The sequence below is a fragment of the Macaca nemestrina genome, chromosome 7 (assembly GCF_043159975.1).
Source record: "Macaca nemestrina isolate mMacNem1 chromosome 7, mMacNem.hap1, whole genome shotgun sequence".
Lineage (NCBI taxonomy): Eukaryota > Metazoa > Chordata > Mammalia > Primates > Cercopithecidae > Macaca > Macaca nemestrina.
In genome coordinates, this window is record NC_092131.1 from 90,690,813 (window position 1) to 90,715,009 (window position 24,197).

The following is a 24,197-nucleotide window of genomic DNA, read 5'->3' on the forward strand; positions in this document are numbered from 1 at the left end:
AGATTTGTCTCAAATATTGCTACAGATATCTCAAGTTTTTTTTATTGCTACAGAAGCAATAACATAATTGGTTTAGAAATAATTTGGTTCATACAGTTACTTGTTTGAAACAATTTCCTCTATGAGACAGCACTATTTACTTATCTTAGATTCACTAGTAGTGAATTTCACAGAGGTGTTTTATAGGAATATGTAAGAAATACTCTACAGAGGGAGAAATGCATGCAATAGAAGCAAAAGAATATGGCAAAGGGCGATTTCCTGTGCATCTTTGCCTGCTATAAATGACATAAGGAAGAGCTTAGGTTTTCTGCCAAAATTGGCCTTTGACACCGACAAATTTATTTCTCATCTGTTGGTTCTTTTTTTTTCTTCTTCTTTCAGAAACCTTGGCTGTATGACCTATGGGAGGTTTGGAATGGCTATCCCAAACAGGTAAGTCCCTTCTAACGTATTCCTCCCCTTAATTCAACACCGAGGTCCCTCAAATTATCTCCTTAGTTAGGTCTTGGTCCCCTGCTACTCTTTGTTCACTACTATGTCATCCCTGGCACTTTTTCTACTTGAGCTTCCTCATCCTTATTGACCCTCATTTGTCTCATTCCTTTAGTTTGTTTACAGTTAATGTAATTACATATTTGGGTTTAAATCTAGTGTCTTACTATTTATTTTTTACTTGTACCATCTGATGCATTTTTTTTTGTATTCCCTTCTTGCTTTTCTATGGGACAGTCAAGTAATTAAAAAAATACTGTTCTTTTTCATCCCTTATATTGACTTTTCAGTTACACATGCTTTTGTTCTTCTAGTAATTATCTCAGACATTACTGTATATGTCCTTGACTTATTACAGTCTGATGCAAATCGGTGTTCTTACCTCTTTCCACTTACTGAAAGGTAATTAGAATATACCATATACCCTCCTCCTTCAAATATTTAAAACCTTACAAGTCATTGCTATTATTGTTTTGTAAATCTGTCAAGTTACCCTTTTTGTGCTATTCCTTGCTTCCTGTATTTCCATGTTTCCATCTGGGATTATTATCCTCCTGGCTGAAGGAGTACCTTTGCTATTTTTTTTTTTTTAATGGTGGGTATGCCAGATTTTGTTTGTCAGAAAAATGTTATATTGCCTTTGATTTTTAAAAGGATATTTTTGCTGGGTATAGAATTCTGGATTAGCAGTTATTTTCCTTCACTTTTAATGATCTTATTTCATTGTCTTCTAGATCTCATCAGTTCTATAAGAATTCAGCTGTCACTTTTAGTTTGCTTCTCTGAACATAGTATCTTTTTTCTCTTTTTGGTCAATTGTAATATTTTGTCTTGCCTTTCAGTTTTATTGTGATATACATAAATGTGCTTATCTTTGAAATTATCCTGCCTGATGTCTGTAGAACATGTTGAATCTGTGACTTGATGTCTTCAGTCAGTTTTAGAAAATTCTTAGCCATTGCTTCTGTTCCATTCTCTCTCCAGACTCCTCTGAAATTCCAGTTATAAATGTGCTAATATGCTAGACCTTTCTACTAGGCCCCATATGTCTCTTTTGCTTTAAAAAATATTCTCCGTTCTCTTGCCTCTCTGTGCTTCAGTCTGTTGAGAGACAATTCTACACAAGTCTCTTGCATGCCCTGTGAATTCAAGCACTGACTGCCTTTTGTTTTAGATGATCTTTTCAAGGAAGTTTGTATAGCAAACAGCCACAGGAGATAGAGATAATGTCTCCCTCTGGAGTAAAGAGTAGGCAAGTTATTGTCTATTATAAAAGGTCAGGTTCTCTAGCTCAGGGTTCCTCTCTTGTAACACAATCCACGATGTGTGCAGTTATCATCTGACCTTTAGCCTTATGGGGATTGGGGATGGAAGGATTGGCCCAAATACTGATACTCTGGCTACTGCTATTACTGTGAGTCATAAACTACCTGCTGTCTACCAAGTGTCTACTATCTTCTACCAGCATTCATGGAACTTGTGGCAAACTAACTTGTTAGCTTGCAACTGGGGCAAAATGTCAGACACTTCACTATTCTGGATATTTTCTACTTTCCTGTTGTCCAGTTCACTGGTGCTTTTCTTAAGCCATGTCTAATCTACTATTAAACACATCTTTTGAGTTCTTAATTTCAGTTATTGTATTTTTTGGTTCTCAAATTTTTATTTTATTTTTTAGTGGATCCCAGTTCTCTACTGAAATTTTCTCTTTTAAGCAATTTTTGAAGTTATTTTAAAGTCAGAGTCTGATAAGTCTCATCTCTTGACCACCTGTGGATCTGTTTTCTCTCTTGCTCCTGTCTCCTTACGCTTGATAGCTTTTGATTAAATGACAGGCATTGTATACAAAAAAAGTATAGATGGTCAGGATGATATTATATTCCTTTACAGAGGACTTACTTTCACTTCTGTTAGGTGTTAGAATAGGGGCAGATCACCTTTAATCCTTGATTGAGCTGATTCAAGGTAGACTTCAGTCTTTGTGAAGGCAAGTCTATTCCCAACTTACCCATATTCTAGGATATTCTTCTTCAGTGATTTCAAATAAAAGATAACAGTGCTTACCATGACTCCTTTTCCTTAGTCAACCTGAACACCAGTTTGCTTCCTAGTACTCTGATATTATAGCCACTACTGCTTAACTTCTGCTGTTTCTTAGTCTCTGGGCTCCATACTGCTTATAAATTGGCATGTGCAGAATTTATGATATGTATAAGATGGTCTTCTTTGAATTTATTCTTAGGGTCTAGAGTGCTGCTTGAGAAATAGGGTTCACTTGAAATAAAGGGTTCACTCTAGTGCATTTTTCTTCTCTTTAGGATCTTGACTCCACAGGTTCTCGATGCCCTACTTGCTCTCTGGTGTCTTCAAACAGATATTCTTTCTTGTCTTTTATTCAGATTTTTAACTTGTTCTTAGTAGGAGGATTAGTCTCACACAGTCCTGTCATAGAAGAAAGCAGAAACTCTGTCTCATTCTTTTATGGCCTTATCAGGGATGATGAGTTGACCAAAAAAATTAGTTATATGTTAGGCTCAGCTTTAAAGAATTAAATAAAATTAGACAATAAGGGACATAAGAATTATCTAGACCAAACCCCAGGCCTATCATCTTCTGTCTCCAACTTATTCATATCTTCTCAGGTGTATCAGTTATCTGTTGGTACATAACAAACCATCCCCAAAACTTAGTGCCTTCAAACAACAACCATTTATTTTCTCTTGATTTGGTTGTCAATTTAGGCTAGGCTCAGCTAGGCAGTGTTTCTACTCCATGTGGTTTCAACTGAGTTCATTCATGCATTTTCAGACAATTGGGAGGCTGGCTAGGGAATGGCTCGAGTCTATGGTGACGTCATTCATAGCGTTGGCAGTCAGCACCTTGATTCTCTTCTTTGTGGCCCCTTCAGCAGGGTGGCTCAGCTTTCTTATGTGGTACTTATAAAGTCTCTGCATGCATCACATTTGCTTATGTCTCCTTGGCCAAAGACCGGGATCAAGTCCATAGTCAGTGTTGGAGGAGACTGCACAAGGGCTTAGATATCAGAAGGCAACTTCACTGGGTACACCAAGTCATATAATGTCTCAACTTAGCTAAAATAAACACCACCACTCCCATTATAAAATTGTTAAGAAAATTCTAGCTATCAAAAGTTTATTATTTTATTCAGAAGATGTTTTTAGAGTTCTTAAACAATTATGCATATTTTATTACTGTCCCATTTTAGAATGGGCTAATTCTAACCACCAGCCTGTCACCAGAAAAGAGATTAAGACATCAGATTTTGAGTAATATTCAAGAAACATTAATCAAAGTAAATTATGGGACCAGCAAAAAAGATTTCCCATTGTTCCTAAGTAAAGATTTTTAATTTTTTAAAAAATTTAAACTTAACTCTGAATAAACTGAAGGCACTTACACCTGTGGCAGTTGTATTTAATTTTGTAAACAAAACATTCAACTTGGTTTTGGAATACTCAACTACCCTTTTAGAAATAAAATGCCTTGAAATATTATCTTTAATTCCTTTGTTGAAATATAAATTGAAATATAAATCTATGTTATTTTATGGAATCTGGTGAGATATAAATAGGTATAAAAGTAGGTGTTAGTGCATCAAAATGAGTTGCTTCTACGACGGCATTTAAAGTAATGAATTCTCTTCTTTTTCTCAGCCCCTGCTGCTATCCCAGTACTGGTACTACATTTTAGAAATGAGTTTTTACTGGTCTCTGTTATTTAGACTTGGCTTTGATGTCAAGAGAAAGGTAAGTGTCTTATTTACAAAGCTTCTTTATCAGTTTCTTCAAAAATTCCCATCTCCCTGCCCCAAATTCTAATCTTTAAGTTGTATTTTTCTGTGTATTTGGGTCCAGTTCATTGCTTTTGTGTGCTTTATAGTACATAGACTATTGCTAATTATACTCATGCTTTGGTGCCTTGGTAAACATTTGTTGTGAAACATTATAAAAAACTTTAACTTTGAAGCTCCACCTCTGTTCAATAAGAAAAAAAATCTCCTTTATGCATCTGTTTCTTTTGGTTTGGGAATTTAATGTCCATCAGTGCAAAGAAGAAATATGTTACTAGTATTAATTCTGCAACCACATCTTTTAGTTGATTGCAAAACCACCTTATATACAACTTTTTGATGTTTTCAAAGACATTGAAAATATTTTCCCCTTAATTCATCAAATATATTTATGAGGAAACCCTGCTTCAGGCATTACTAGCTTTGCTTTATTTGCAGGGAAACTCAGTGACAGGCATGCTAAATGCCACTTCCGAGGTCACAAAGTGAGATATTTTAGGAGTGGTTTGGTTGTTACAGATTCCTAATTACTAATCCAGCAAACCATGTTAAATCCTGAATGCACTCATAAGATTTTGTCATATATTTAAGCAATTCAGATCAAATGATAAATTCTCTTGGCATATACTTCATAAACTACACCGTAATTAAAAGGCTGGTTTGTAGCAGAATTTGTATGATAAGTACAATGACATTTAATATTGGATAAACCAGTTCAGCTTGATTAAATGTTTGTGTTAAGTGATGGTGGACATTATAAGGGACACACTGCAGTCAACTAGACGTCTTAGGACATGAGAAATCTAAGTATAAGAACGTACTGTGAAAATATCTGATAGAAATAATCTCCATTTCCATATAACTCAGTAATAGCTGTAGATTAACTATACTAACTTTAGGCTAGGAATATATCAAAATTTAATTGATTGAGTCATTTTCTCAAGGGATAGAATTGAAAATAATCATTTTTTAGAAAGTCTTTATATACAGGTAGGTTGATCACATATTTCACCCACCTTTGATTTTGCTGTAGGTGACTTCCCTTTTATTATTTACATGTGCATTGAACACTTTCTTAAAAATTAAATATAAATATATGTTATGTGTCTTATAAAGATGTATCTTCAGAAACATAAAGCTATTGGGAGGTGGCTAAAGCACAGGCCCTGGAGTCAGGTCTCCTGGGTTTGAATTCCTGGCTTCACCACGCACCAACATCTGAGTTAGTTGTTAAACTCTCTAAACTTGATTTCCTCATCTATAAAATGGAGCTAAAAATAGTTCCTATCTCCTCTGGTTGTTGTAGGAATTAAACAGTTTAATCTGTATAAAATACTTGCTGAGGCTGGGTGCAGAGGCTCACGCCTGTGATCCCAGCACTTTGGGAGGCTGAGGCAGGTGGATCATGAGGTCAAGAGATTGAGACCATCCTGGCCAACGTGGTGAAATCCTATCTCTTCTGAAAATACAAAAATTAGCTGGGTGTGGTGGCACATGCCTGTAGTCCCAGCTACTTGGGAGGCTGAGGCAGGAGAATCGCTTGAACCTGAGAGGTGGAGGTTGCAGTGAGCCAAGATCGCACCACTGCACTCCAGTCTGGTGACAGAACGAGACTTCATCTCAAAAAAAAAAAGACACTTGCTGCTATACAGCAAGTGCTCAATAAATTCAGCTATTATTGGTATTGTATTTACTTTGGCTAAGAGGAAGCTGAAATCTTTAAGTTTTTTAAACATCTTTATTGAGATATCCACATATAACACAATTAAACCATTTAAAGTATACGTTCAGTGGTTTTTAACATATATTCAGAGTTGTGCAATCATCATCACAGTCAATTTTAGAACATTTGCATCATCCCAAGAAGAAACCCTATACCATTTAGCAGTCACTCCCCATTTCTCTCAACCTCCCCAGCCCCTAGCAACCACAAATCTCCTTTGTCTCTATAGATGTGCTTCTTCTGGATATTTTATATAAATGGAATTATATAATACCTTGTCTTTTGTGTTTGCCTTGTTTCACTTAGTGTAATGTTTTCCAGGTTCATCCATGTTATGGCATGTATCAGTACCTCATTACTTTTTATTGCTAAGTAGTAGTCCATTGTACAGATGGATGCATTTTATTCATCCTCTTATCAGTTGATGGACATTTGGGTTGTTTCCTCCATTTGGCTATTATGAGTAATGCTGTGGATATTCATACACAAGTTTTTGCATGAACATATGTTTTCATTCCACCTAAGACTGGAATTGCTGGGCCATATGGTAATTCCATGTCTAATCTTTTGAGAAACTGTCAGTCTGTTTAACAAAGCAGCTACACCATTTTGCATTCCTACCAGCACTGTATTAGAGTTCCAGTTTCTCCACATCCTTGACAACACTTGTTATTGTTCATCTTTTTTATTATAGCCATCCTAGTGGGTGTGAAGTATCTATCATTGTGGTTTTGGTTTGTATTCTCCTGATGACTAATGACTGAGCATGCTTTCACGTGTGAATTGGCCATTTGTATATTTTCTTTGCAGAAAACCTTTAAGTCTTTATTATACTTAGTGACAGTAGCTTTCCTCAAGCTAGATTGTCTTATTTCATATGCACTGACTTATTTAATGGTTGTGTAGATTTATTATATCAATCTTTTTTTCTTTTTGGGGAATAGGCAGGGGATAAACAATAACTAGGTGTACACAGGAATATGCTTATGTGTATATGCATTTATTGTGTGTTGGGGGGCAGTGTGTGGGTATACATATATCCAGTGTGGGATGGTATCTCACAGTTAACTGACTTCCATCAACAAGAATAATACTTGTCTTAGCTCTCTCACAAGGATTATGTTTAAAAATAAAGTAAAAGCATTTTATAAATTTCAAAACGTGCAGATGTAAGTTATTGATCTCATTATTATTATTATTATCTCTTCCAGTGATTGGGAAATAAATGCATTTGCTTAATGGTTTCCATTTTCCCTCACCTTATAGGATTTTCTAGCTCATATCATCCACCACCTGGCTGCTATTAGTCTGATGAGCTTCTCTTGGTGTGCTAATTATATTCGCAGTGGGACCCTCGTGATGATTGTACATGATGTGGCTGACATTTGGCTGGAGGTAAGTGTTTGCCATTAAAAACCTAATGACAATACCACATCCTGGGTTTCTGTAACTGCTCACAGAAGTAATTGTGAGCGATTTAGCAGGGCTCTCTGTCCGGAAAACACCCAAAGTCTGAGAATATCTCTAGATTCCCAGATCCTCCAAGATTACAGAAATGAAACCTCTTAGTTTTAACTTTCAATCCTTCTCCATGGTACTAGAGAGATGTTAATGTGTGTGATTCCACTCCTGAAAGTTGCATGCACATGCTCACTCAGGGAGTAAGATGGGATATTTGAAGAAGGAATGAACTCTAATCTTCTAAAAGGAAAACTTGGATTTATGACATTGAGGATTCCCAGATTTGGGTGGCACCATCTATTCACTTAGGGCAATGCTTGAATACCCATTGAATGTTCATGCTGCCCTCCTCTCCCCTCCCCCAGCCCAATCCCTTGCTTTAAGGAGTGTAAGATGATTTTTTTTTAAGGCCCGCATTTTCTAAGGGAGGAAGAGGGCTTAGGATGTTTTCTGAAGTAGCCAACATTAAAACAAGAGCCTTCCTAATCTCACCCCACACAAAATAGAAGAAACAAAGTCACATTGGGATTGTTTTCCGGACCTGTTTCTGTTCTGTTTTGATTCCTGTTGACCCCAGTCAGTGATGGAACGGTCCCCTTCTCTGCCAGATCTCCTGCTGTATTTAGAGCAAGAGTTCCCAGAACTGCTGAGTTATTTATTTAAATGTACTCATTTATAATGAATCCATGGGAAATGATGCTAACCATTTCACATTTGGGGTTACTTCTTGAAGGGCTAACAATTGAATATAGGTTGATATGGAAGAAATTAAATTTAGTAGAATCTTATTCTTCTAGGTTGGGGTTTAGCAAACTTCTTGGCAAAGGGCCAGATAGTAAATTTAGTTTTGTGGGCTGCATATGATCTCTGTTACATATTCTTCTTTGTTTTTTGCTTTTTTAATACCTTTTTAAAAATGTGAAAACCATTCTTAAGAGCTGATCGGCTTTAGCCCATGGACTGGATGTAATTTACCACACCCTGTTGTAGAAGTCACCAGAAGTCATTTGCAGCCATTTCAAAGCACTGTTAAAATATCCCCTGTGTACAGAATATTTTTATACCCTGTATGTAATCATATTTAGACATGTAAATCCCATTCTAAAGGTCATGATTATTATATGTGCTTTAGGGCAACAAATGGCTTAGCAGGAGAAGGACTATACTATTTTTTCTCCATGGTGCTCTCTGGATGCAGCCCTTGCTGATGTAATTACCTCCTTCTCTGATCGTATCTCGGTAATCCTGACAGAAAATTAAGACCACATTGGCCCTGACTTAAGAATTTTTTACTACTCTGTTGCTTCTAAACCCTCATATTCAATTGCCTTTGGTGTGTGTCCAGTGTAAAAACAGCTTCATTGTATTATTAAAGGGAGTTAGATGTTCACCCTGGGAATAAACATGGGGTTGCCCTGCCACCCTCACCACCCTTTCATTGATGTGACATGATTCCCTAAGTGACTTGGACAAATCACTTATTGTTTTGTTTTCTAGCCCCAGCTGTAACATGAGAAGTCTTATCTGTTCCTTGGGGTATGTGATGAAGTTTAGCTCATTATTATCTGAAAACGTTCTGAGGTCCTTAGGTTAAAAAAAAAAGAAAAAGAAAAAGAAAAATGAACTGTCCAATCTTAGAGGTTCCCTCATGGGCAAACTTTAAGAATAGCTTCATGTTGCTAAAGATTGCGAATCACTCTCGATTCATTCACAAGTCATGATCTGACATGAGGTTCAATGAGCAAGGCTGGTACCTCTCATCAGCTGGTGGTAGACAAAATATTAAGTGGTGGCAGGGGCCTATATGTGATGTTCTCCCAGGGTGCACAGCCCATGGCTTACTCGAATAGTGTGTTTTAGGGTTTGTTTTCTCAATCGAGTTCTAACTGAACCCAGACACAGCAGAACTTTTGCCCCTGGCTTCCTTGAGATGGTGCCTATTCATCTTTCATATTTCTCAAGACACTGGGGTCATTTCTTAACTCTTTTGGAGGAAAAACAGCCTTCACATCTACCATTCTCACTCGTAAGTGACCTTTTTTGCCTCCTTCATGCATCTTCCTGATCCTCTACGTTTCCACATGGTCAAGTTTGGATCCAGGACCTAATATCCTGATTGATACTTAGCAAGCAAAGGGGCTGCTGTCTATCATTTCATCATTACACAATCCAGAATATGTTCTGTGTGTGTTTTGCCCAAAAGTGTGCTACTTTGCCCTCACAAATGGACTCACAGGGATCCTTTCCCATGCCTGTGCACATCCCTCACTTCCCATCCAGTTAAGCCTCTGACCCTTCCACCAGCTTCCCACTCTGTTACAGGCACTCTGAATTTGGACCTTTCTCCCCACACCCGTCTCCCACCCACCAGGCACACCAGCCTCTCTATGTCAGCAACTGAAGCTGTTCCCTGGGGGCCCTCTGCCAACCCCACAGTCAGGGCATATTCTCACCCCTTGGTAGTTTGGCAAAATATGAAAGATGCCATGTGAACCCTTCCTGGAATGTAAATGTGTTGCCTCTCTTGCTCTGGAAGGACCTTGAGCCTCTGGGGTGAAGTTGGCTCTGAAACTGCCCAAGTCTAAGCCACGTTCCCTAGAAGAATGATCTGTACCCCAGCAACTCCTCCCACCTCCTGCTTCCGGACTTCCACTCCCTATTCCCACCAGAAACTTCCATCTTCAGCCTTGGACACTGCTGGATAATGCACTAGGGAGCGCTTATCAATAAACTGTCTTCTACCACACTCACCAACCCTTTCTGCAGCTCTTTCTATTCAACACAGATAATATGAGCAGTATAGACTAGCATGAAAGAATTAGGAAAGATCAAATGTTCGAAACTTTATTTCAACGAGTTCAGGGCCCTGAGAGCTGCCTCCCAACTTTGCCTCTTCCCTCATCTGCCTTGAAGTAGCCTCCTTGATTGCAGCATTCCCAGCCCAGCCCCGGATTTCCCACCTGTCCCAGCCTTTCTTCAGTCCAGCTCTCCTCCCAGTTACATGGAGATACTAAATAAATGCCCACATGAAGTGCATGCTAAAATTGATTATGCCAACTTAAAGTGTTTTTGAAAGACACGAGTAGTATTACAGGTATTTTAATATATTTTTAAAAAAATTATATTATGGAAAATGTCAAACATATGACAAGATAAAGGGAATCATATAATGGACCCATCAGCTTTACCAGTTATCAATATGGCCAGTCTTGTTTAATCTATTGCCCCACCTGTACCCCCTACTTTCCACCCAGATTGTTTTGAAACAAATCCCAGACCTCATATCGTTTCATTTATAAATTTAACTTTAAAAAGGTATGCTACTGTCACTTTATCTGCAGTTTCTTTCTTTGTTCACAGTCTGCTAAGATGTTTTCTTATGCTGGATGGACACAGACCTGTAACACCCTGTTTTTCATCTTCTCCGCCATATTTTTCATCAGTCGTCTCATTATTTTTCCTTTCTGGTGAGTAGACTGGTGATGTGCCCTGCCTTTGGTCAGTGTGCAGCGGTGGCCTCAGCACATGATTACCATCAGGGCGTTGCCCTTTCCATACATGGGTCTCCAGTTATTTGTGTCAAGCACAGTTGGAGAAAAGAATGTGATGGAGTCATTTTTATAAATAATTAAAACAACACTTTACAGTGTGGAAAAGGCTTATTGTAATGGGAGATGGAAAATGTGTGACCCGATGGGCAAGCAGCAGCTCTTACTCTGTCTTGTTTTGTTAATGTAGACCTTTCTTTGTGATTAACAGCTTTTCCAGTCACTCAATGAAAAGTCACTGTCCAATTACCAGTTCTCTAAAAGAGAGGCATGTTCTGTGTTACAATAATTACAGCCATTACTTGAATGCCAGACACTGGATTAGGTCCTTTCCATATCTTAGCTCTAGTCTACACAATAACTCATAAGGATGGGTATTATCACTTCCACTTCCCAGATAAGGAAAACTGATACTTGTTTATTTCATTCTCCGTGACCACTGATTCTAATAATGGTTTGAGTATCCTTTCAATATGATTGGCTCTCGATCAGTCTGTTGATTTTGTTTAGCCACAGACTGGCAATGAAAAGCATATATAGCATCTCCCGTGACAATCATTTCCTTGGGAAACATAATATTCCATGTGTTGATTGACAGAAACCAGAGTAACATGCGAGGAAGACTTAGACGGCTGGGAAGGAACAGCTTTTAACCGACCATAATTTGGGGCTAGTCTGGGAACTTGGGATTCTCCAAACAGAAGACTTAGTGCTATTGAAGAGCCTAGATCCAGGGGAAATGGATGGAGACTCAAGTTCCAGGCCTCATTCTTAAGTACATAGACAGCACTCTTGGCTAGCACCCAGGGAAATCCAGCCAGAGAGGTCAATGCCGTCCCCTGGAAGCCAGCTGCATTCTTTAGACCCATGTGTATTAGGCATTTTCTGGAGAGAAGCAACAGAGTGTAGTGGTTAAGTTGCTACATACAAGAGTCCATCCTGGATTTAAATCCTGACTCCACACTTACGACCTTTGTGATCTTGAACAGGTTAGACCACCTCTCTGTGCCTCAGTTTTCTCATATGTAAAATGGAAATAAGGGTCGGCGTGAGGCTTACCTAGTTTATATAGTTTTGAACAATGTCTGGTGCTCAGTAAAGAATCAGTAAATGCTACCTGCTATAATTAAACTTATTAATGAATATCTCAGAATTTGAAGTTAAACTGGAATCAAATCTAAGATAAATGTCTCAGATATTTTCCTTGGTTGATAAATCACTACCATCACTTTTACTTTGACTGAGCAAGTATGTTTGTGAAATTTTAGTAATGGCTGGGCATGGTGGTGCATGCCTATAGTCCCAGCTACTCAGGAGCCTGATGTGGGGGAGATCACTTAAGCCCGGGAGTTCGAGATCAACCTGGGGGAACCCTGTCTGTAAATATATATATATATATATTTCTAAATATATTTAGAAATATATATATATATATATATATGGAGAGAGACAGAGTATGATAGCAATTATTGATAGAATAACATTAACTTGCAGATGACAGTTGGGCATAACTTTTCAGTGTGACTTTCATGACACTGTCAATTCAGCATTTGCCCCTCAGTTCTTCTCCTTGTGTCCCAAAGGTACTACATGTTCCAATTGCCTGTTGCTGTATAACAAAGCCTCTGAAAGTCTAGTGGTTTAAGATAGCAATGGGCAAATTTTTTCTTTAAAAGGCCAGAGAATATATATTTTAGGCTTTGAGGGCCACATATGATCTTTTTTGCAGGTTTTTCTTCATTTTGTTTTGTTTTATAATCCTTTAAAAATGTACCAAGCCATACTTATTTAGCTCATGGGCTGTACGATAACATACACCCAGGTTGCAGGCCAGATTTTACCCACAGGCCATAGTTTGCAGACCTCTGTCTTAAGGCAACAACTTATAGATTATTATTATTTCTCATGGTTCTAGGAGTTGATTGGCCTTGGTTAGATGATCTTCACTTAGGGTCTCTTGTGTGGTAACAGGTATATGGTGGCTGAGCAGTCACATAGTGTCTAGAGTCCTCAACACATGGTTGAAGTCATATATAGAAAATCAGGCTAGGTGTGGTGTCTCACGCCTGTATCCCAGTACTTTGGGAGGCCGAGGCGGGTGGATCACCTGTGGTGGGTGGATCACCTGAGGTCAGGAGTTCGAGAACAGCCTGCCCAACATGGTGAAACCCTGTCTCTACTAAAAATACAAAAAAATTATCTGGGTGTGGTGTGCACATGCCTGTAATCCCAGCCACTCAGGAGCCTGAGGCAGGAAAATTGCTTGAACCTGGGAGATGGAGGTTGCAGTGAGCTGAGATTGTGCCACTGCACTCCAGCCTCGGCAACAGAGCAAGACTCTGTCTCAAAAAAAAAGAAAAAAAGAGAAAGAAGGAAGGAAGGAAGGAGAAGAGAAGAGAAGAGAAGAGAAGAGAAAAGAAAGAAAGAAAAGAAAGAAAGAAAGAAAGAGAAAGAAAGAAAGAAAGAAAGAAAGAAAGAAAGAAAGAAAGAAAGAAAGAAAGAAAGAAAAGAAAAGAAAAGAAAAGAAAGAGAGAGAGAGAAAGATCACCTGACTGAAGTTGCTTGTGCTTGCTGGCTGAGACTTCAGCTAGGGCTGTCAGCTGGAACACCCACAGCCCCTCTACTCCTTGGCCTTCTCATCACATGGCACCTGCATTTCAAGGGTGAGCATTTCAAGAGAGTGCTAGAGAGATGCTGCATCTTTTTTCATAAACAGACTCAGTAGTCACATCATGTCATTTCCAACCTTGTATTTCTCATTGGAACCAGGTCATTAAATCTGACTCATATTCAAGGGAAGGAAAACTAGACTACATTTCTTGATGGGAGCAGTTTCGAAGAATTTGCAGATATATTTTAAAAGCACACACCATAGAAGCTCTCGGTCCAGCGAACCCTCTGAGAAGCTTCTGCAACATTGCTGCCATGGTTGGCTTTTGATTTAGCAATGGAGAACATTCACCTCACACTATCCCATGATGTCTCAAAATAAACAAGCAAGCTTACTTACCCATAAACAATTGAGCAACACAGTGGTGCTCAGTGATTGTCGGGGTAGTGCGCTATTTTCCCACACACTGTTGTTTTTAAAAACCCTAGATTTAAAAACTCATTCTCATGCCAGCATTTCTGGTTTTCAAGGAAAATTAAGTTACATGTATTTGGCATTTTCTTGATCTTTATACTGAATTCACTTGCCCATTGGGGAGGGCAGCCAGTACTCCTATTTGCTGTCTTCAAGGAGGTGGGTTGCAAATAAACCAATATGAACAGACTTGACTGTAAAACAAAATGAAACAGGCCAGGCATGGTAGCTCAAGCCTGTAATCCCAGCACTTTGGGAGGCCAAGGCAGGAGGATCACCTGAGGTCAAGAGTTCAAGACCAGCCTGGTCAACATGGTGAAACCCCGTCTCTACTAAAAATACAAAAATTAGCCGGGTGTGGTGGCAGGTGCCAGTAATTCCAGCTACTCGGGAGGCTGAGACAGGAGAATCACTTGAACCTGGGAGGTGGAGGTTGCAGTGAGCCGAGATTGTGCTATTGTGTTCCAGCCTGGGTGACAAGAGTGAAACTCCATCTCAAAAAAAAAAAAAAAAAGAAAAAAAGGTAAAAAACAAAACAACGACAAAAACTGTTTCCTGGTAAAAATATTTCTGTATGGATGTTGACTGATTCTCATTGTTTGGAAAGTTGAGAAGAACCTCACCATTAGAAGTTTGGCAGATCGATTTTCAATGGTCTCTGAAGGAAGCATGTCAATCAGAGAGGGAGCTTCTTTCAGGTACAGTGTACTGCTCTAGTTTAAATGGTCTTCCCACCAGCATGAACTTGCCACCAGCACAATCATCTTCATGGAGTCAAAGGGGAAAATTTAGTACCTTGTTGTTAGCTTGGCTCTTTCCCTCTGTCTAAAACTTATAACTCTGTAGATTCATTTTTCGAGGATGCTTTATTCTATCCTAATGTATTGGGATCTTACTATGGACCAAGCAATGTGCAGATCATAGTTATCACTGGAGGGTGGCTTAGCTAACCTGTTTCACCATGCAGACATTTTAGAGGCACTCTGGGAGGCAGTTTGCAATCTAGTTGCTCTGTTCTTCTTTCCAGCTGCTTTTGTTGCACATCCTGTGGTGATATACACGGTAGGGCGGGGCAAAAGCTAACTGGGGTTGTGCTCATCTGAGATTTGTCTAGAAGCCTTGAGAAGAAGATCTGGAGTGTGTACATTTCCCTTGGCCCTTTCTTTGACTTTTCTCTGATTTTCCCTAGCCTCAAGCACATTTGCATATTCTCCTGGTGAGTCTCCCTTTCATGTCCAGCCACTGTGCCCTTCTATTTCTGAGGATCTTATCCCATTCTCAGTCAGCATCTGCAAGAGTTATTTTGGTTTTCTAAGCATTGTTTCATTAACATTAGGCAGAAATTCAAAAGCACACTGGTCAGATAGTTTTAATTTAATTGTCTGGTAACTCCATTTGTTTGCATTTCTGTTCAAAATCATTTAAATCACAGGCATATGTTTTTCACACTGTATTCCCAACTATTGTTTTTAAAAATTATTTCTCTAGTTTGGAATTATTGGATGTATCTATCTTCTTGAACATTATCCAAATACCCACAGAGAGTTATTAGGCTAGAAAGACCTTTCTAAGGCCAGGCAAACCTCTTCCTCTGACTACTAACAGTTTTCCTCCACAAATAACAAGAGCAGATCGTGGTTCCACCCAGGTAGGTCTGCCTGAAGGGAAGGCGTGCATGCTCTGCTTTGCTGGTTTTGCAACCTGCAAGGTCAGTGTCTGTCACAGCTGAATGTGCAGGGGGCAGGGTGGCTTGTTGCTTCATTTCTTGAACTCATCACAGCTGGGTGTTTTAAACAGTACAAGGGGAGTGAGACACAGCTTGTGCCTTTCAGGAGTGCATCATGGCAGTACAGAGATCTGTGTGGCTACCCCTGATTCACATGTTTGAAGACTATTCACATTGACCTGTGTTTCTCAGATGTCTCAAAAAGAAAAACACAAAACATTTTCAACTGCAAATAATACTCAAATACTTAGCTCCCTTACTTGCAAGGATACGTATGCTTGTAAGGTTTCTCCCTCACCACTGGTTCATTGGACTTCAGATTTCAGCGTTTGATGATCCAGCTATTAGAAGTGTAGAAAAATGGTACCCTGGGAAGTCCACATGTGAAAGGGAATATTATCGACAATGAGACCATGTAAATACTTGGAATGGTTAAGAGAGAAAGGAGAGTTTTAAAAAATAGAGAAAGACAAAGCTGAAAGCACCCAACAGTGCTCTTAGCTAATGTTCATCAGTGGGGACCCAGGATGAGGGAATGATGGACCCTTCTTTTCCTCTGAAGGCCTGAAACCTTGATCCTAAATGAGAAGCAGTGGGCAGAGCATGGGTTCTGATGGTGGTGCCAGCTTAATGCTGTTTGCGCAGCCAGCAAAGAAAAGGAAGGTACAAGGCAAGAAAGACTCTGTTGAAGCTGGGCCACTCCCTTGAGCCACCACTGCAGATATGTATCTCAGAACTAGACTTTCCAGTTACACACCTGATGAAGGAGACTACGTGTTTTTACCACATATGTTCACTGTCTCGCTCCACAGGGGCCCTCAGAAGAGCTCTCCCATCCTGCCCATGTGCTTGGTGCCTTCTTTATGCTATTTTTAAGTTCATGAAGAACAGCTACACCCCTCTTCAAACCATAGAATCCTAGATTAAGGAACCTTGTTTATAATCTAGTCCAATCCTTTTATTCACGTATTCACGTATTTAGAATTTTTTTTTTTTTTCCAAAACAGAGTCTTGCTCTGTTGCCAGGCTGAGTACAGTGGTGTGATCTCAGCTCACTGCAACCTCTGCCTCCCGGGTTCAAGCGATTCTCCTGCCTCAGCCTCCTGAGTTGCTGGGATTACAGGCACATGCCACCACACCCAGCTAATTTTTGTATTTTTAGTAGAAACGGGGTTTCACCATGTTGGCCAGGATGGTCTCGATCTCTTGACCTTGTGGTCTGCCTGCCTCAGCCTCCCAATTTTAGAAATAATTTTAAGCTTACAAAGAAATTTCTAGTATATTACAGAGAAACCCTAGATATACTCTTTACCAGTTAGCATTTTGCCCCATTTACTTTGGCATTCTTTCTCTCTCTACTTCCCCACCACACATATGTATGAATATACATATTTGTTTCTGAACCATTTGCAAGTTGTAAAAATCAACTGAATAATTCCTTGCGCCCTAAATACTTCAGTGTGTATTTCCTAAGAAGAAGGACATTTTCTTACATAATCACAATACAGTTATCAATTGCAGGAAATGTAGCAATCTACCTTCCATGTTCCAATTTGGTCAATCAATCCATCATGTCTTTTATTGCTTTCCCCCTCACTGTGTGAAGATCCAGCTCCAGATCACGTATTGCGTTTAGCTGTCATTCATCTGGAACAGTTCCTTACCTCTTCTTTGTCTTTCATGTCACTGACATTGTTGAAACATTTAGAAACCTGTTTATTTTTCAGATGAAGAGTTAAGGTACTTCCAGGATCACACAGCTACTTATGGAAGAATCAAGACTAGAAACAGGATATTTGAAACACAGAACAGATAGGCTTCAAATTAAATTTGAAACTAGATGATTAAGAGTATATCATTTGCCTTCACTAAATATTTATTAAGTTTTCTTCAACTACCCATTTAGAAACTTAAGAGATCACTGAGGTAGACAATTGTTCACCTGTAGAACAAGTATTTGCTATCCTAAAAGGGCTTAATGCTCAAACCCACAATTAGCAAGAAAATAAGACCCTTCCCTTGCAGTTTTCATTAGACAAATACAACTTTTTGGTGGTTGCCTTAGCTAGTCCAGCAAAACCAGCTAATATTTATACCAACACTGCAATTTATCCAAACCATGCCAAGTCCAGTGATTGGAAGAACTAAGATTGGAAACAAAACTGAAAACAGAAAAAGCTGAGCTTTGCAATCCAAGGGCATGGTAGTAGCTTATCCATTTGGAAAGATTAAATCCAGTGGACAGGGACAAAGTAGTTCTAAGAATTTAGGAATACAGCAGTGTTTTGGCATTCTTTGTGAAAAGGAAAATTCCATTCAGTTGCTGTAAGGTGGTGACTACCGATAATGTGCAAGTGTTGTGTGCTCTATGCATGTGCCTGCACACATGTATGCACGTGTGTTAGGAAGAGAGCTGGGAAGGGCAGATGGAATTTTTTTTTTCTTTTTCCTAGTCTTCTTTTAGCATAGAAGGAGAGGAAACTTGAGAGACTAGACCATCCTTTATTGAGGTCTTGAAATTTTAACTGTGGCATCATAGCTGGTTGTTACCCGTGCCACAATGGCTACTCCCCTTAGACTCCTGTTCCACTTCTTTGGCCTCTAGTCCCCTCTGTCCTCTTGCAGAGAATGTTCAGGCAGCAGAGTCCCCATTCCTCGGAGCCTGCTCATCCTCTCCAAAGTGGCTTCCTCCTCCTCCCCTTGGCAGGAAATCCAGCCAGTTCAGGAGCACTCTCCTGGGGGGTGTTGCTCTAACTGTGTTATTGGTGTAAGTTCTCTGCAGTAGGAGAGGGCTGGTTGTTGAAAGTAGTAGTGGCCATAGTGGTAGTAAGAGTAATAGTTGTAACTATCATTTTTGAGTACTTACTGTGTAATAGGCACTTTCCATTTGTCAACTCATTTAATCCTCATAACCACCTAGGTGGTGTTCTCATTTTCCAAAAGAAACTGAAGCCCAGAGAGATTATGGAACTTGGTAACATTCTGGGAGCCCTGATTGAAATCTTGAAGACTCCAGCGCCAGTTCCATTGGCCTCTCCTCTTTGCCCAGAGGCTCAGCTCTCTTAGAAGACATTTGCATCTTAATGGCAGCTTCTTTCATTCTGAGGGCTATATAGTTTGTAAAGCTGGCTGTGTGTCTCCTGGGAGCTTCTAGTCAAAGGAGGTGGTGGAGGGGCAGTTAGTTCTACCTAGTGACTAAGGAACTAAGGCTCAGTGACTTATGCAAGTTTTGAGCCAAGAAATTAGTGGCATTGAGCCTTGAACCCAGCTCTGATGATTCTGTTCCACATGTGTCATTCCTCTTTCTAAAACCAGCCAAGCTTCCTGTTGCTCTCACAATGAAGGCCACACCTCCACCTTGACATGCAAGGCCTACCTGAGATGGCTTCTTCACCTTTCCCATCTCATCTTACACCACGCTTCACTGCCACACCTCTCCCCGCTCCTCTAATTTTCCATCATGCTTCCCACTTCACAGTCTTTGTACATGTAGAACCCTGCCATATGCCCTGTCCTTTTCTTTCTTTCTTTGCATGGATCACAATGGGCAATTGTATATTTAGCTAATTATTCATATTCTCTAGTAGACTGTGTAAAGAAGGTATTTTTGAGTAGGTCCCTTTGTCAATAATAACAGTGACAAATTCCCAACAGGAGACCTAGTAAGGGGCAAGGCTCTGAGCCAGACAAAGGAAGGACCCAGAGGTGAAGGTGTCCTGGCCACTGCCTTTGGAAAGCTTGCCTGCTAGTGAGGAGGGGAGAGCCAGGAGGAAAGGAATAAATTCAGGGGTGACCAGAATTACATGGAAACTTTTGTTGCGGAGAGACCCATGCTTTAATGGATGGAAAGGGGTTCAACTGAAAAGAGAAAGTACATTCTAGGCAGAGAGAGTACAGAATAAGGCACAAAATTGCCCAAGGATCCAACAAACCAGAATGGCAAATAGGTTTTTACATGTATCATTTCCTGTAATAAGCTTATAAATAAATGTGGATACCAGAAGGTAAGTCCTACTAGTTTAGGCGTTTTGGTCCCTTTCATTCATTACTACATTCCTGGCTACTACCAAGTGTCAAGTCTCACTTTAGTAGATGCTCAGTATTTTAATAGTTTATTGAATAAATAAGGTAGGTACTCTCTGCTTGCATTTTACAGATGAGGAAATGCACAAATAAGTGACATGGTATATAAGTAGTAAAGCCAGGATTTTAAGGAAATATGGGAAAATATGTTTTATATTGATGGGGCTGAAAAAGGGCCTTTAAAGCATAACATGTATGCAAAGTATAAAATAAGCAATTGACAGATTTGATTTTAAAAAATTTTAAATTGCTTTGCCAAAAAAAATCAGTATTGAAAGAAAGTACTAGACTGTATAAAGCTAACTAACATAATTTAAAAATAGTGTTGATATCCTTAATATATAAAGAGCATTTAAGAATCAACAGAAAAAAACAAATGCTCCAATAGAAAAATGGACAGATGCCACAAAGAAGCAGTTCATAAAGAATAAATAAAAGTAGCCAAGTAAAATAACCAATAAAAGATATAAATAGATATATAAATATATATAATCACTCCACATTAAATAAAAATATGAATATAAACAGTACTCTGTTATTTTAGGTGGAGACTGATAAAATACAATATTGGTCAATATCTGAGGAAGCAGGTAATCTTATATATTGGGTGCAAGAATATGAATTGGTGTAGTCTTTCTGGAAAGCAGTGTAACACTAATGAGTCTACCCTTTGATTCAGGATTTTAGCTATTCTAAGTGGATAATCAAACAATTACATCAAAATGTTTTTATAGGACCACACATGGTGGTTCATGCCTATAATCCCAGAACTTTGGAAGGCTTAACTTCCTTAAGCCTAGAAGTTTGAAATCAGCCTGGGCAACAAGGTGAAACCCTGTCTCTACAAAAAACAAAATACAAAAATTGGCCAGGTGTTGTGCCATATACCAGGAGTCCCAGCTACTCGGGCAGCTGAGGTTGGAGGATTGCTTGAGCCTGGGAGGTAGAGGCTATAGTGAGCTGTGATCATGCCTCTGCACTCCTGCCTGGGAGACAGAGTGAGACCCTGTCTCAAAAAAAAATAAATGTTTTTACAAGTAATTCTCACAGCATTCTTTCGAATATAATGAACATTTGGGAAGAATTTAAATGTCTATTAATAAGGGATTAGTTAAGTTATTATATATCTATTAAATGAATTTCTGTGAAGCCATTATATGTAGTGATACACAGTAGGGGTCAGTAGGCTATGACTCAAAGGCCAAATTCAGCCTATTGCCTGGTTTTGTTGATAAAGTTTTATTGGAACACAGCCACATACACTAATGTATGTACTTTCTATACATGAATTAGTTTATGTAATGTTAGCTGTCATGGCTGCTTTTGTACCGTAATGGCTGAATTGAGTAGTTGCAACACAGACCAAATGGTCCAGAGGCCTGAAATATTTATTATCTGTTCCTTTACAAACAAGTTTGCTAACTCTTGATATATAGCTTTGTTTATTGATGTGGAAAGCTCTCTGTAACATGTTATTGCATGAAAAAAGCAGGGTACAACAATCACACATAGGTAGTGATCACCTCGTTACATAAAATCATGTGGTGATAGGAGGTGCAAAAAAAAAAAGCACCTTAAAGAATATAGTTTTGGCCAGGCGTGGTGGCTCACACCTGTAATCCCAGCACTTTGGGTGGATCATGAGGTCAGGAGATCGAGATCATCCTGGCTAACACGGTGAAACCCCGTCTCTACTAAAAATACAAAAATTAGCTGGGTGTGGTGGCGGGCGCCTGTAGTCCCAGCTACACAGGAGGCTGAGGCAAGAGAATGGCATGAACCCGGGAGGTGGAGCTTGCAGTGAGTGGAGATCGCATCACTGCACTCCAGCCTGGGCGACAGAGCAAGACTCCGTCTCAAAAAAAAAAAAAAAAAGAATATAGTTTTGAGAGAGATATCCTGAATCATGTTTAGCAAAATATTCTGGGTTACCTGTAAGTTGTGAGACTTCAAGTGATTTTTCCTTCCTTAACCTCTGTATATTTTTCTGTAATTACTAAGTTTTTAAAACCAATCAAGTTATTACATTTTTTTTTGAGATGGGGTCTTGCTCTGTTGCCCAGGCTAGAGTACAGTGGCACAATGTCGGCTCACTGCATGCTCTGCCTCCCAGTTTCAAACAATTCTCTTGCCTCAGCATCCTGAGAAGCTGGGATTACAGATACCTGCCACCACATCTGGTTAATTTTTGTATTTTTTTTAGTAGATATGGTGTTTCACCATGTTAGTCAGGCTGGTCTTGAACTCCTGACCTCAGGTGATCCACCCGCCTCGGCCTCCCAAAGTGCTGGGATTACAGGCATGAGCCACTAAACCTGGCCCCTGTTTTTCAAACAAAGAACTTGAACTGATAACTTACAAAAGAAGAAATAGAGCTACTAAGCAGACACAGGGGAAATGTTAAGGCCTTGCAAATAGTGTAAACTAAACTGAAAGTATTTTATCTTTTAAATTAACAAATTTTGAAACTATTTCATACCAGTTCTGAGTTCAGTGAAACTCTTCTTTCATAAATTGATGGTGGCTTTATAAATAGTTACAATTTTGGAAAATAATTTGACAACATTTTAGTACCTTTTAATATACACCTTGAATTTTTCTAACTTTAACGTACACCTTAAAACAGTAATCTCACATTTAGAAATATATAGTTTCACAGAAATAATTTCAGTTTATGAAAGACTATATACATCAAGTTGTCTAAATAGCATAAAATGTCTTTGATTTAAAGCTAAATGTAGTTGAACATAAAATCTCACAAATGCTATGTTTACTGCAGTGGCAAAAATACAGAACAATGTGAAGTACAAACAAAGGTGAAGAACAACCTACATTCTCATGCTTTGCTGGTGAGAATGTAAAGCAACCACTCTGCAAAATCGTTTTTCAGTTTTTTATAAAGTTAAGCATATATTTACCAGATGGCACACAATTCTACCTCTATATATTTATGCTTGAAAAATCAAAACTTCTTTTCACAAATAAATATCTACATGGATATTTATAGCAGTTCTATTCATAAATGTCAAAAGCTGGAAACAACCCAAATATTCTTCAGTGGGTAAAAAAACAAACTGTGGTGCAGCCATAAAGTGGAGTGCCACTCAGTAATAAGAAGGAACATGCTATTGATAACCATGACAACTGAATGAATCTTAAAAGCATTATGTTGTATGAAAGAAGGTGGCCTTAAAAGCTCACACAACGTATGATTCCATTTATGTCTTTGGCAGACAGACCAAAGGATACAGAGCAAAGTGTTTGCCAAGTTTAAGTGTGGAGGAGGGTGTGGCAATAAAGGGATAGCATCACGGAATTTTTTGGCAAGATAGGCTGTTCTGTATCCTAATTGTAGTGGTGGTTAAACAAACCTATAGACATTAAATTCATAGAACGATACACCAAAAAACAGTAAATTTTACTGCATGTTAATAAAAAAAACAAATTGTTTAGGAAAATACTGGAAGAGAATGCATGAAAATTACAATATTGTTTGTTTAAGGTGATGGTGTTATGGACAATTTTCTTTTCTTGTTTCCCCAATGTTACATGAAAAAATTGTTTCTATAACTAATATACTTATAAACAAACATATTGAAAGACTCTAAATTCATGGTACTATATATGTTTGAGAAATGAACAAATAGCCCTTCATATGTCAATAAAATCTTTTTCTTTTTTTCATGGAATCTTACTCTGTCACCCAGGCTGGAGTGCAGTGGCGCAATCTCAGCTCACTGCAACCTCCACCTCCCAGGTTCAAGCAATTCTCTTGACTTGGCCTCCCTAGTAGCTGGGATTACAGGTGCGTGCCACCACACCCAGCTAATTTTTATATTTTTAGTACAGACAGGGTTTGGCCATGTTGGCCAGGCTTGTCTCGAACTCCTGACCCCAGGTGATCTGCCCACCTTGGCCTCCCAAAGTGCTGGTATTACAGACATGAGCCACCATGTCTGGCCCATATGGCAATAATATCTGAAGACACTGTGCATCTGACGTCATCAGGAGCAGTTTGAATTGTGTCCAGGAGCCTATTTATGAAACTAATAAAGCATGCAATTTACTTTAGGAAGCACAAGTGTAAGTACTCATGGAATTTTTGCTTTGTTAAAGCTTCTTTTATTTGGAAAATTTACTTTTGTAGAATTCTCTATTCACCTTTGATGCCAAATAAATGAGATTATGTTTTAAGGCAATAATAACCTCATGTAAACATGCATTATCTTATTTGTTCTTCAAAATCCTCTAACCCCACCACCAGA

The 24,197-nt window shown here is 38.9% G+C and overlaps 1 protein-coding gene across 5 annotated transcripts in view; it reads left to right on the forward strand.

The window, feature by feature from the left end:
* LOC105499260 (ceramide synthase 3) overlaps positions 1-24,197 on the forward strand; it is a 133,250-nt gene that overhangs the window by 64,366 nt on the left and 44,687 nt on the right. For all 5 annotated transcript variants that reach the window (XM_011771776.2, XM_011771778.2, XM_011771779.2 and 2 more), the window contains 4 exons: positions 385-435; positions 4,170-4,262; positions 7,296-7,424; positions 10,851-10,957. In XM_011771776.2, coding sequence (XP_011770078.1) covers positions 385-435; positions 4,170-4,262; positions 7,296-7,424; positions 10,851-10,957 — 380 coding nt within the window. The remainder of the gene's footprint in view (positions 1-384; positions 436-4,169; positions 4,263-7,295; positions 7,425-10,850; positions 10,958-24,197) is intronic.